This window comes from Symphodus melops (assembly GCF_947650265.1).
Source record: "Symphodus melops genome assembly, chromosome: 19".
In the NCBI taxonomy this organism is placed as follows: Eukaryota; Metazoa; Chordata; class Actinopteri; order Labriformes; family Labridae; genus Symphodus; species Symphodus melops.
In genome coordinates this window covers 11,721,878-11,735,081 of record NC_136709.1, presented here as the reverse complement: position 1 = coordinate 11,735,081, position 13,204 = coordinate 11,721,878, and the positions used below count along the sequence as shown (strand labels likewise).

At 44.2% G+C, this 13,204-nt stretch overlaps 1 protein-coding gene across 1 annotated transcript; it reads left to right on the top strand.

The window, feature by feature from the left end:
- Nucleotides 1-966: 966 nt before the first annotated feature.
- Nucleotides 967-13,204, top strand: peli2 (pellino E3 ubiquitin protein ligase family member 2). Its single transcript, XM_079370377.1, has 7 exons — nucleotides 967-1,056; nucleotides 1,272-1,334; nucleotides 6,460-6,589; nucleotides 8,679-8,780; nucleotides 9,611-9,808; nucleotides 9,984-10,172; nucleotides 10,311-13,204. The coding sequence occupies exons 1-7, from the start codon at nucleotides 992-994 to the stop codon at nucleotides 10,887-10,889; spliced, it is 1,326 nt and encodes a 441-aa protein (XP_079226503.1). The 5' UTR covers nucleotides 967-991; the 3' UTR covers nucleotides 10,890-13,204.

Genomic DNA, 13,204 nt, shown 5'->3' with positions numbered 1-13,204 from the left:
GGAGAGGGACTACATTTGAGGTTGAGAAGATCAGGACGTCCTCACATGAGGTGTAGACATTTGGTTACAGTCTGTGAGGCATTCTCAGAAAAAGCAATTAAGCAAATGACTAGGCCTTGGTGGCATTATTAGATGGATTTGCATAATCTCACATGGACCATGGGATTTATAGGATATTACATAAATAAATCAACAGACCTGTAGGGCTGCAACCAAAGAAAAAGAAAAAATAAGGAGCAGGTCAATAAAATCCAACAATGAAATAAACATTGTTATTTTAGAAATAAGATTTCAATTCATGTAGATAGAAAGTGATGTTAAGTTATATAATTAGTTACATGCAGTTGCTTACTACAACAAGGACATAATCAAATAAAGTTCTTAAGAGGGCCAAAGGGGTGGCAATAAAACAAGTAAATCTGATTTCACCATCCTCTCATTCACTGCTTCTTATCTCAGAAAGGACATTTACCGGAATGATTATGTTCACCATGAGCGTGACCTACTTTTTGCTGACAAATCTTTCAAATTCTCACCCAGGCCTTTGCAACTTTATTAGAAGTAGTCAACTTTAAAAAAAAAAAAGAAGATTATTCGATATATGTCCCAGCAAAAACATCACACGTTTCGATAATAAAGTGTGTAAAACCTTAAGACTATACGGTAAACCCTTATATCATTAAGGTGTGGACAGTGGAAACTTTAAGAACACATCAGAAAAAGTATTATCCCTTTAAGAATCCCCAGATTGTACTCTTTGTTTACATAACACAGGATGCGATCAATGGACCTTGTAAGGGGGCTAAAAGAAGTAGTTTTGCTTTAATTAGGATATTGTCGTTTTCAGAATAAAGCCAATGCAAAATAATTCTTAGTTTTAAATATATATATATAAACCGCCACTAGTATATTTAACAAAATAGGGCAAAACTGTACTTTAAACACAGCAATTTGAATGCTTCCCCCCTTCACAAAGTAGCGGAACAAGCTAATGGTACAGTCCGGCCCTGCTGCTCGCTGTTTTTGTATCTGCTTCAGAGCGGATTCAACCGCCAAGTAAGTTACGGTTTGCCATGTCACGGTAAAGAAGTTTGAAACCACTTTATTTATAGAAAACTGGATAGTTCTGGGCACCGATATATGTGCAGCTGGACAAATGATATGCAATTAAAGCCTTTCGTGTATTTTGAAGGCAGCTTGTGGTTTTTTTGAGCCGTTGTTATTACTGTATAGCTAACGTTAACACAGTGAAGCCTCATGTTTTCTTCAAGCCAGGAGGAGCACTGCGCCCCGTCTAAAGACCCTGTGAAATACGGGGAACTGGTGGTGCTCGGGTAAGTTCAGCCCTGCTTATATATCATTTGGGGGTAATATTAGTTTAGAGATTATAACGCGTTGACTGATAGCGAGTATTCATCTTGAGGAAGTTTCCCGACGAGGGCTTCCACTTAGCTAACTTGGCGACGTGACTGTACTTCATGTAGCTGTTAAAAATAGATGCGATGTGGACCTTTTTTAGAAACCCGTTTTTGACACAGAGCAACAACGACCAAATCTCTAGATGTTTCCAGGAAAATAACGTCAAGCTCAGTTGGAATTCACGCACTCACGTTACTGCTCTAATCAGACACGTGCGCAGTCAGAAATGTGTACATTATAGGTTTTTTTTCCTGAGTTGTTTTTGGTGTTTTATTCCCTTATGGATTGAGAAATCAACCTTACTGATTTGTGTTCATAGAAACCGATGCTACCAAATAAATACGCCCAGGAAAACTGGTCGGAATAAATCCTGGCTACTCCTGGCCCAAGTGCTCGTTCCTACCTTAAGGTGGGATTCATGGGGTTTTAGGAATTCGGAAGTGGTTATGGTCCCCTCCCCCAGTCCCTAGGGTTCCTTCTATTTTCGATACTATCTCAACTTCTGTGGTCACGCACAGAGCCTGAAGGCCATGTTTTTGTATTGTTCCCAAGATGCCAAATATTGTTGCATACAGCTGGCCTATCCCATCACTCAAAGTTGATTTCTTTGCATTCTTCAGACCCCTTTCCCCCAATGCATGTTCAGGTAGGGGGCTTTCACAGTGACCCGGCTTGTTAGGGACCCACGGTTTATATCGCGATTTCTACCTGTATCAGGATATAATACATGATGAAAAGGAAAAGACAGAAGAAACTGGAGGCTAGTCTAGCAAATCACACACTTGCAAATTCAAGTGACTTTCAAAGCTCTCAAACAATAATAACTTGCTGCTTAATAGATTCAAGCCAATTCATTTACAACATTTAAATGACATGATACTTGCAGCTCATAGAAAAGGATACTTACCCCAGATAAGTCTGCAGTTTTATACTATAACTTTTAATATTACACTCACATGGTACACATTGTCATACTGTTAGCTTCTTTCATTCACTTTTATTTTAAACAACCTTCATTGTTGGCAGTGTTTCAGTACCAAATAACTGAATATCTACATTTTTTGATAAAAACCAGAAATGTTCATGGTACATAATGAGGACAACTGTTCATTAGGGCTGCAATGGAGGCAGAGGTCTACTGAAGCTGTAGAACCCGACATACAAAAATCCAAGGATACTCGTTTTGCAATAACTGTATCACAGAGAAAGCAGAACAGTCTTCTAACCGAGAAGCTGACACCAATGACCTGACCATGTTCAACAGCAGAAATGAACTCATCCGTTCTTTTATTGTTGGTTTCTGATCTACTGTCAAGTGATGAAAGTTGGCATCAAATAAGAAATAGGTCTGAAGGGTTTTTACTATTGTGTATTGTAAGTCAAAGTAAACGAATTATGTTGAGACAACTCAACATTCAAGAGCGTTGGTTTCCTTTTATTAAAGATAAAAAAGCTTTAAGTTTGAACTGATTTATCATCCATACTGAAATCGTATTGGCAGATTGCAAAATTTCTAACAGTATCCAGCCTAATCTGTTACGGTAAGAATCAACTTCTGAATCATGTGTTATACTATCAGTCAGTTAAACCTGGTTGCTGTTTGTTTTTGTTTGTGTTAGAACTATTTAAGAAGCACTTTCCAAGAGAAACTGCTGCCAGTTGTTGTTTTAAACACGCGTGTTTATATTTGTAAAGGAGGAAAAAAGCTTCCACCCATGATGAAAAACACCTGCTGTGTCATCACTTATTGGAGTCTGGTCAGTACTGCGGCTCATATGGGAGTTATTTAAGCTTGAAATGAAACGTATCGAGGTGTTAGTGCAGCGAGAATTTCCCAGTGTGGTTTTGTCCCATGCCCTTCACCCATCCACTCACTGCCATACTGCTTATTATAAGGGACAAAAAGTGCTGACTGCTCATTACCCTGGGCTGAACATGTGGTGTGTTTGAAGCTGACACTTTTGTTCTCTCCCCTGACATAAAGACACATATTTGAATCAGATGTGACGGGTGTATAATCACTACCATGACATCACATCCCATTGATAAAACTGATGGTAGACAAGATAGCTGACAGCACGGAACAAAGCTTGTTTGAGCAGCAGTTCCCTCCGCGGTTTGTTGTCATGACCGTGGTGGCTCTTATTACTTGCATGGCTGCCCCCCCATCTCTTCTCCCTGCCTGGGTGTGTTGGCTCGGTGCTGGTCAGTGAGGGGGGGGGGGAGAGGGGGCTGCGTGGGGATCCTGGAAATGAAAGGAGGGATTGATCAGGACCCAGCCTTTGCTTCTCCTCAGCTTCCTCTGTCCATTGTGGCTCAGAGACTAGGCCTATTGACTGACCTCTGTACATTTCTCCATGAAGAACCACTCACGGAGAGGAAGTGTACAAATCAGCTCGGGAAAATCTGTGGTACAAACTGACATTGATTCTTGAGATGTGATGCAAGAAGAAGAGATATCCCCACTTGTTCCTCAACTGCTCAACAAGGTCAGGCGGAGCTGCTGCTATGCTATGTCTTGTGCAAGGTTATGTTTAGTCAGATACATACTTGGAACCATGGCAGCCTGAATCTGAGGAAGCTGACCTGCATATGATGACAGTATATATGACATTTATTATATATGTATTAGGATAAGCCCCTTGAGGTGTATCCCCTTGTTTTCAATGGGGTTCATAATTGTGTCTCCATTCAGGGGAAGCGTCCTACATGGATCCAACCGTAGTATCCTCTGTAGACCACTCAGGCTGAACTGAAATGATCTAGAGAGAACTTCCCTACCTAGGCCCCGCCCTCCCTGTCACCTAGCAACCTTGATAGCTACACTGGAATTAGCTAACATTAAGTAGCAGCACGGGATTGAATCATCTGTCACGTGAATTATTGAATTATTTCAGATACATTTGAACGGTGGAGGCTCCATTTGCTTTACTTGAGTATTGGTAGCTAGCTGTTCGATTACATTGAAACCTACTAGCTACAATTAAAACAGCGCTGTGTTACTCAGCAGCTTGAAAGTTCACCAGCTCATTTAAGTTGGTGTTTAAATGAATATACAGTATATCTGGCCATGAAGGATACACCAGATGGATCCATCATTGGCTGGGGGAAGCCCTCAAAACGTGATAGCCCTCCACGCCGTGACACAGCGTCAGTGTAGGCAGAGGCGGTCTACTCTCTTGTGCAAGGTTATATCAGACAGATGAATTGTTGGAGCAGTGACAGCTTGAATGTGAGGCAGCGGACTGGTCGCTGCTGTGTGTGTGTGTGTAGGGAATATAGCCTGTAGTTTCAGTTTGCAGCATCTGTAACCTCTGCGACCCTTTAAGGCCATCATGCCTCTGTGTCATGCTAATGTTGGCTGTAACAACTCAGCAGATCTCCTCCTCATTCTGGAAACACTCGTCTTTCATGTTAGCAGGAGATGTAGGAGGTGCTGTTGGCGGCTGAGTGCAGCTCTGGAACGAGTGGCGTCCTATTAGAGGGTAAATGTGCAACAGTAACAAGTAACAAGTTAACACAGTTAGTTGGGGAGAGACTTTATAGAACCTGTTCCAACTCATTTAATATTTTTACTCTGAAGACTCAGAGGAAGCACAAAATATAGTCGTTAACCTATTGATGGATTAAATACAGCTTCAGTGCAATTAATCGAGTTTAAAATTTCATGTGCTCGTATTGTTTTCTGTCGTGTAAACGTGTTAAAAGTTTCCAAGTCTTAGAGAGTACATCACCTCAAGCTCAAAACATAGTACACTTATTTTCTATGTATTTGTTACCCTAGTTTTATGTGGTTGTGTTTTTTCACTTCTTGCTTATTTCTCAAAGTGTGTTTGTTGGGTCCATAAGTAGTTATGTTTAATAATTATTATCTCAATATCAGTTAAACATGAACTCACTCGCCATATGTGGCATTATTTTGAAACAGGGTTTATTCTGAAACATGCTGGATGGTACTACGCTCATATTTAGAAACCTGAACAGAATAGGAGCTTCGCTGCTCTTTTTTAGGTTGGGAGTTTCTAGGACAGAGGAAATTCGGGGATAGTCGGCTCACTCTTTAATTAGCTGAAATAGTGAGTTTTGGGTAGAGAGAGATCCATTTTGATCCCACACTGTGAGTGCATTAGTTTTAGTTTTGTCCACAATATCCTCCCTCTCTCGCTCTCTGTGGGGCGGCTTGTCGTACAGGCCAGCTCTGTCCACCGTGTTTTTCACGCCTGGCCGACCGTGTGGAGACGCGGGACAGGTGGAATAGCTCTGGATGATGGTGGGGAGGGAACAGAAGGAGCTTCTCGCTGCTCCTGTTTACGTTCGGCGTTGCAGCCGAAGAGATGAATTTGTCAGAGATGAATTCTGTGGCGGTTTGTGGTCGCTCGTGATGTGCAGTGTTATGCAAAGTCGTGAAGCTGCTGATAGAGTGATTTCCGCCGCGCTGAGTGTCTGCTCAGCACACCGTGCTTACATGGAAGTGGGTGACAGAAGGTCTGTGTGTTGGAAGGGAGTAGAGCATGGGGTGTCCCAGCTGTAGAAACCAGCTGGTGGACAGCGAGAGGACCTGTCCTACACTCACAAGGAGCTGTGCAGACGAGGTCCCTCAAAGGCCGGTATTTCAGTCCCATGAAAAAAGAGAGCAAATGCTCCTCTACTTTTGCTCCGCTCTCCATGTTTGATCTTAGGACTTTGTGTGTGGATGTTTAAAAACGTGTTCGAGTCGGGTGAGTCACGTGACCGTGTGTCCCCAAAGTGACAGCAAACCGGACAACCTGCTCGAGCCCAGCACACCGAGCAAAAGAACAGCTGCAGTTTACACAGACTTTGTTCACTGAACTCACAAGTGCAAGGAAGTATTATGTAATAAGAGACGGTATCCAAGGTAACACTTACATTGTTTATAACGTCGATTAGATTAGCAGCTATGTATTGTAGGCAAAGCTCCTTTACAAAACTAAGCGCTTGTACTTGCTATGTGATGTCAATAATTGTGTTTTTAATCTCAAGTCGGCCTTTTCTTGAACATGTGTTTTCCCTCTTTGACAGGTACAATGGCTCCCTGCCCAATGGAGATAGAGGTAGAAGGAAAAGCAGGTTTGCGCTTTACAGGAGGACCAAAGCCAACGGCGTCAAGCCCAGCACTGTGCACATCCTCAACACACCACAGGCAAGCAAGGTGATGTATATTAAAATGTACGAAATATACAAGGAGTGCAGAAGTTAGCGCATGAATAGGTCAGAGATCAGTGAAGAATTATGTCAATAATCTTAACGTGAAAGTATTGAAAGAAAAATCTTTCTCAGAATAGAAGGTTTTTTTTCTCCCCTCATTGCTTTCAGTAGCTTATGGCGTGTGCCGCTAACTCCTTTACATTGCTTTTGGCAGGCCCACATGTTGACTTTCCAGTACAATTACTGTAGCTGCTCATAGCTTTTCTTTACTCAGGAGTGCCTGCCAGAAACTGCCCTTTCGAGTATAACATGTCGGCCTTCTGCATTCCTGCCTTTGGTTCCCAAAGCAAAAGTGCTAAACAAGCTAAAGGACGCAGTGCTTACCGCTGCACCTCTTCGAGGCCAATATTTCTTGACTTGTGGTCGAGAGTTTGGCTCAATTAGCCGGAAGGCCCTCTGCTTCAAGTTACTCTCACCTTATGGAACTTGACTCCAGAGATCTGCTCGGAGGCACTTCCATGGAAGAGGCTTTTCCTCTTCACAGATTTAGCATCTTTGAAGCTAACATTTGAGTTAGGTTTTTGTGCAGCATGAGTCGGTGAAATATGGCAAAAATGTTTTCAGTTAAATTAAACTGCGAGGCTGTTTCTCAGATAGTTTGACCAGAAGCGTTCCTGCACAGCTCAACTGAGCACAGTTCTGTTTTGAAAATGAGTCAGAGGCTGTTTCAGAAATGGGAAATTTAGTTCTTCCTCTTTCTCCTCTCTGGCATCCATTAACCAGGCCTTAGATTAGGAGGGTCAACTGAGGAAGACCTTGTTCCACCTGACCCTCACTACCCAGCTGTACACGAGCTCAAAAATAGCCATTCTTGGAGAGGAGCAGCGTAGTGATCTTGATTTGAAGGGAGCCATATTTTTTAGTAAGCAGTAAAGTGAGCCCAACCACCTTTTTCTCTCTCTCTCTCTCTTTTTTTTTTTTCCCAGCCTGCTCCATCTCCCACACAGAGTAACCGTGTGGTACAGATGAACCGAGACTGCTCCGTGGCTCAGATTCTGAGGGGAGGCTCACGTGTCTGCGCACACTCTGGTGTTCATGACAGATAATGTAAAGCTCCCATGATGCCGCCGCTTACCTTCTATTGAAATCATGCGTCTGCTTTCTCGTGTCCTAGCTTGATCTCAATCGCCGCATGTGTCCATGCGTTGGGCTTTACACTGACCTTCCGTGCGAGGGGTGGGTGCGGGGGGGCAAGAGGGGGTCAGATGGCTTTATTTTTATTTCCTGCGAGTGAGGGGAGGGGCGTGTTGCATTTCGGGCGTGTGTAGTTGTGCTTATTAAAGAAAACTGCGGTCATGCTTCGGAGCGTGTGTGAAGCTCTCTCGCGGGTTGAACAGGTGGAGCGCCATTTGTTTGTAGCGGCGCAGTCGAGACAAGACGGCATGTGACGCTGACATTTGTCCCCCCCCGTCTGTCTCTGAGGTTACAGCAGAGCGTGGCGGTGCTGATGACCCACTTTCTCTCCCCCTCTCACACGTGACAAAGGGAGAGGAGCAGGAGGGGGGCATGTTTGGGAAATGGAATTCTCAGATTAGAGCCGGATGATAGTGGCATGTGGTAAAATGTTGATGGGAGCCGGGTCTGACTGGCTTTAACCCATCGTGTGCCACTGCACCGACTGAGACAGTTCAGCTGGTGGGCGGGCTCGTGTTAACGGCGGCCAGTGGGCAATTTATAGTCACTGTCATGGGAGTGTGACTTAACATGCTGCTCCTCTGCCACTTACTCCTGCCACAGATCTTTTAAGGTGAAGAGAAGAAATCCTCTCACTGACAGTTCTGCTGTGGAATCGATGTAATGAAGTGTTGTCATCTTTTTTTTTAAATATAGACAAACTGCATTTCTTTCCAATAAGCAGGGAAGATGTTTTTAAACATCTATTCTACCGTCAGCAGCGATGAAAGAATGACTTATGCTTTGATGATGACAAAACAATCAGAGTGTTGTTGTTTGTGTCTTTCTACAGCTATGCATCTGTTCTGTTCAAAATCCTATCCTGTCCTAATGGCTTGTTTACATGTCGTATATTTCAGGCTGTCAACTGTAAAGGCCAACACAGCATCTCCTACACACTGTCCCGGAACCAGACAGTCGTGGTGGAGTACTGCCATGATAAAGACACGGACATGTTTCAGGTAAAATAACAAAAACCTGTTTAATATTTTACATGAAAAAAAAGGTAGGAATCTATGTTTGAGGATTTTTTTTAGCAAGCTGCTGTTTCGATGATTAGGGCTTTTATTATTCATCCATTTTTTTCCTAAAGATAATAAGTTAATTCTTCTGAATCTTTTTTTATTTCATTTTTTTAAAATAGGACTTCGAAGAAGAATATCAAAAGGTTTTAATAAGCCGACAGACGCTTAGTGTTTGTTTGGTGTTTTCTCACCCTTTATCAAAGAGTTGTTTGCTCTTTTACATCACTATGAGTGTACGGCATGGAGACGATGACCACAGGAAGGTTGGAACTGTGTACACACGTTTAACACCATCGTGCGTCTGTTTGTCTGCGAACAGAACGACGGCACAAACATACAGAGAAATGGAAACCATCCAACCAACAGGACTTCTGGACAATTTGAACTTCAAAAAAAAAAAAAAAAAGAGGAAATGAAAAAGGGAAATGCTTATTTTTACCTCTGTTTGTTCAGCTTGAGAACATTTTTAGGATCCTCTCTGTGGACTACTTAACAATAAATCAGAAGTTTTTTTGGGGGGGGGGTTCGACTTTTTGCTGGAAAATAGGTTGTCTCAGCATTTTCATCACACGCACGCGCACTTAAACACACAACACGTCGCTAAATGCTACAACAATGCAACTTGAAACAGGCCGAACTGACTGGGAAACAAAAACAGTCAAAAGTTGAAAAGGGAGTTCCAAAGTGCCAGAGGGTTGTCAATACATGAGAAGGAGCTGTAAAATAATGTAGCAGGAAGTGGATTAATAAGGGATTTTGTTTTGTAGATTGGGCGCTCCACTGAGAGTCCCATAGACTTTGTGGTGACTGACACTATAGCAGGAGGCCAGGACGGCGAGGAGACTCCCATCACACAGAGCACCATCTCCCGTTTCGCCTGCAGAGTCGTCTGTGAGCGGAACCCGCCCTTCACGGCTCGCATCTACGCAGCTGGTTTCGATTCTTCCAAAAACATCTTCCTCGGGGTAATTACTGTTTCACCATGCTGGACGAACACTGTCTATGTTAAACCTGCTCTCAAACACTGCATAAATCCTGCGCATGCCTTTTACGTCTATCAGTTAGCACTGGATGCATGCTCATTATTTTATGACCGGCGTTGTTTAAAAATGTCAGTTTGCATCGTCATTTCCCTTCCAGGAAAAAGCAGCTAAATGGAAGAACCCGGATGGTCACATGGACGGACTCACAACGAACGGTGTGCTGGTGATGCATCCTAAAGGCGGCTTCACAGAAGAGTCGAAGCCTGGCGTCTGGAGAGAGATCTCTGTTTGTGGGGATGTTTACACGCTGAGAGAGACGCGCTCGGCACAGACCCCGGGAAAACTGGTCAGTAGCTTCATGCACACAAGAGCAGAAGTGTGTGAGGGATATTAGTTGTGTTTGTTTTATCAATATAAACGCACATAATGTTGTTTAGTAATTACATTGGCAAAGACGCTAAATGTGCGGCGGCTTCATTTGCAGGTTGAGAATGAGAATAACATTCTGCTGGATGGCTCACTGGTGGATCTATGCGGAGCCACTTTGCTGTGGCGCACGGCTGAAGGCCTCTTCCACACGCCCACCCAAAAGCACCTGGAGGCTCTGAGACAGGAGATAAACGCAGCGCGGCCTCAGTGCCCCGTAGGTCTCAACACCCTCGCCTTCCCCAGCATGCAACGCAGCCGCGCCCTCTCTTCCCTAGAGGACAAGCAGCCGTGGGTCTACCTGGCCTGCGGCCACGTGCACGGCTACCACAACTGGGGCCACCGCTCGGAGCACGAGGCCAACGCCCAGCGCGAGTGTCCCATGTGTCGGGTGGTCGGGCCGTACGTGCCGCTGTGGCTTGGGTGCGAGGCGGCCTTTTACGTGGACACCGGAGCGCCCACGCACGCCTTCGTGCCGTGCGGACACGTGTGTTCGGAGAAGTCGGTCAAGTACTGGGCGGAGATCCCCCTACCGCACGGCACGCACGCCTTCCACGCCGCCTGCCCTTTCTGTGCCACGCAGCTCAGTCTGACTCAGGGCTGTTCCAAGTTGATCTTCCAGGGCCCGGTGGACTGAGCCGAAGGGTCCGGCAGACGAGACGGGGAAGGCCAACACGCTGTGAAAACTGTTTGGATTATTTTGTGATTTCTTTTGTTCATGTGAGCCAGCTGCTGACAGGAAGAAGTTCTGTTCATAAACTGTGGATTCTGCACAACAGGGAGCCATTACAGGTTGTTCAGGGCCAATCGTGGCTGTTTGATGGTCTCTATGGGTTACAGAGATGTGGGACACACAGGACCAAAGAAACCTGGCTCCTCCGGAATGAAATACTGTCTTACTCTGTTCTGCCACCCTACTGCTTTTAACAAGGCTGCAGCGCCGGGCTGTTTAGAACTACAATGGCTGCTTGGTTTGCATCACAACTCTGCAGAAAAGGAATTTATTGTTTGGTTCCCCCTGAAACAGAAAACAGTAAGCAGGTTTTATTGGTTCTGTTAGGAGTGAAAAGGGGACGGAGGGGTTGTTCTTCAAATAGTGGTTGTCCTGAGTCTTTGCAGAGCCAGACAGCTGGACTGTTGGCAGGGAGAAAGGACAGGAGACACTCGGGGTCAAAGTGTTCCCCCCTCAGCCTTTCCCGCTGTGAAACCCTGATAACTCCTGGTTTGTGCAGCTCTCTGGTTTTGGCTTTGATTTTTTCTTTTTTTTTTTCGAATGAACTCTAAGGAGAGTCAAAGACTTATTGTGTATAGAGATACAAAGAGATATTATCCAGTGCCTCAAATCCCATTAAACTGTGGGAGTATTTCCTTAAATGAGTTGAGATATTTTGTCGAAAGACGAAGGGAGAGATAGTTTTGCATCCTTAAGACACCCCACACAGATTCTTCTTCCCGTTTTGTACCCAGAACAGAAGACATATTTTACTACAATGAGGCCCTTGTACTATTTTGTAATGCAAATGTTAATATATTTTTCTCCTGAAAACACAATATGTAAGGATGTTTAGGAGTGTGTGCATTATGGTATGATTGTGGGTGTGTGAGGAATTTCTTGGTGCCCTCAGGCTTCGCTCAAATCGCCCTGCATCGAAACCTTTTTTTGACGATCTCGCCACCCACCAAAAAAAAGAGAGTGCGACCAGGGAGGACACAGAAATGAAAGCGACCTCGTCGGGTTGTGACGGTGAATGTGCTGATTCGCGTTGGCTCTCCTTCCTCGTGGTGCTTCAGTTACACAACTTGCTTTCTAAATGGCTGTGCTGTTAAAGATTTGGGATAGAACACTTTGGAAACTGTTATATGAGTCAACCACACCTGCGTGCTAGTTCAGAGGCTAGCTGTGCCTCTGCCCCACACACACAAACACATGCACACGTACTGTTTTTAAATCTGCACTGCTGTTAGCTTTATCCCACGCTGGGTCTGATCCAATGATTTCTCCGCTGTCAGACCTGGGCACAGTCTCAGAAGCATCCAGAGATTATACCAAATATAAGGAGGGAGCAGTTCTCTCCCCACACAAGAGATGTAAGGTCCACTTTCTCTGATCCAAAGTGTTTCTGTAAACAATCCTAAACCCAAACTGCTGCTACGGTGGAATGGTGACAACTCTGGATTACGGGCGAGGCTGATTGCAACCAGCAGCATGGGAATAATGACATTTTTGCACACCATGCCAAATTGAGTAAGTTCTATTGTGTGTGGATGAGTCAAGTTGTCCAAAACAAAGCGGCAGATGAACTGAAACTTAAGAATCGGAGACGAATCTGCACTCTTCTGTGATATTAGCTTAGCAGGCTGTGCCCATATGTAAGGGGTAGTTGAAGGTATTAATCCTGCCTTTTGAAATATAGTGAGCATTAAATTATGGGATGTTGAGGCTATTGTTTTTAAGATATTCAAATTTCCTTCAGGGTTGCATTAATATGACATTTGAGAGGTGAGATCACCTTGATTTCAGGCTCCTCGACTGTTTGAGCATTTTTCTGATTCAGTTCCTTCCTAAGAGAAACATGCTGAGCATTCTTACATGCATCAGCAGCATTATGCTTCACTCCAACCACAGTGCATTTCTCAATGGCTTGTTTTCTTCAAGTTTTATGTAACTGCCAAGCAGGGTCAAGTACTAAGCCCCATAATGTACAGTAGCATTCCTCTCAAACACTATGAGCTCCAACACTGTGCCCGTTTGCTTTAGACCATGTTCTGTAACAGCTGCAGAGTAGCTGCCTCAAACATTCCTCCTCGGTAAACATGGGTGGGGCCTTCAGTTCACCCAAGGGCTTGTTCTATGATTTTGTCTCTTACAGGCACTCTGTACACAAGCCATAGAACGCACTGATGCTCCCAATGTCTCCTTTGCAAAGAATAAACATATTTTTTAAAAATAAA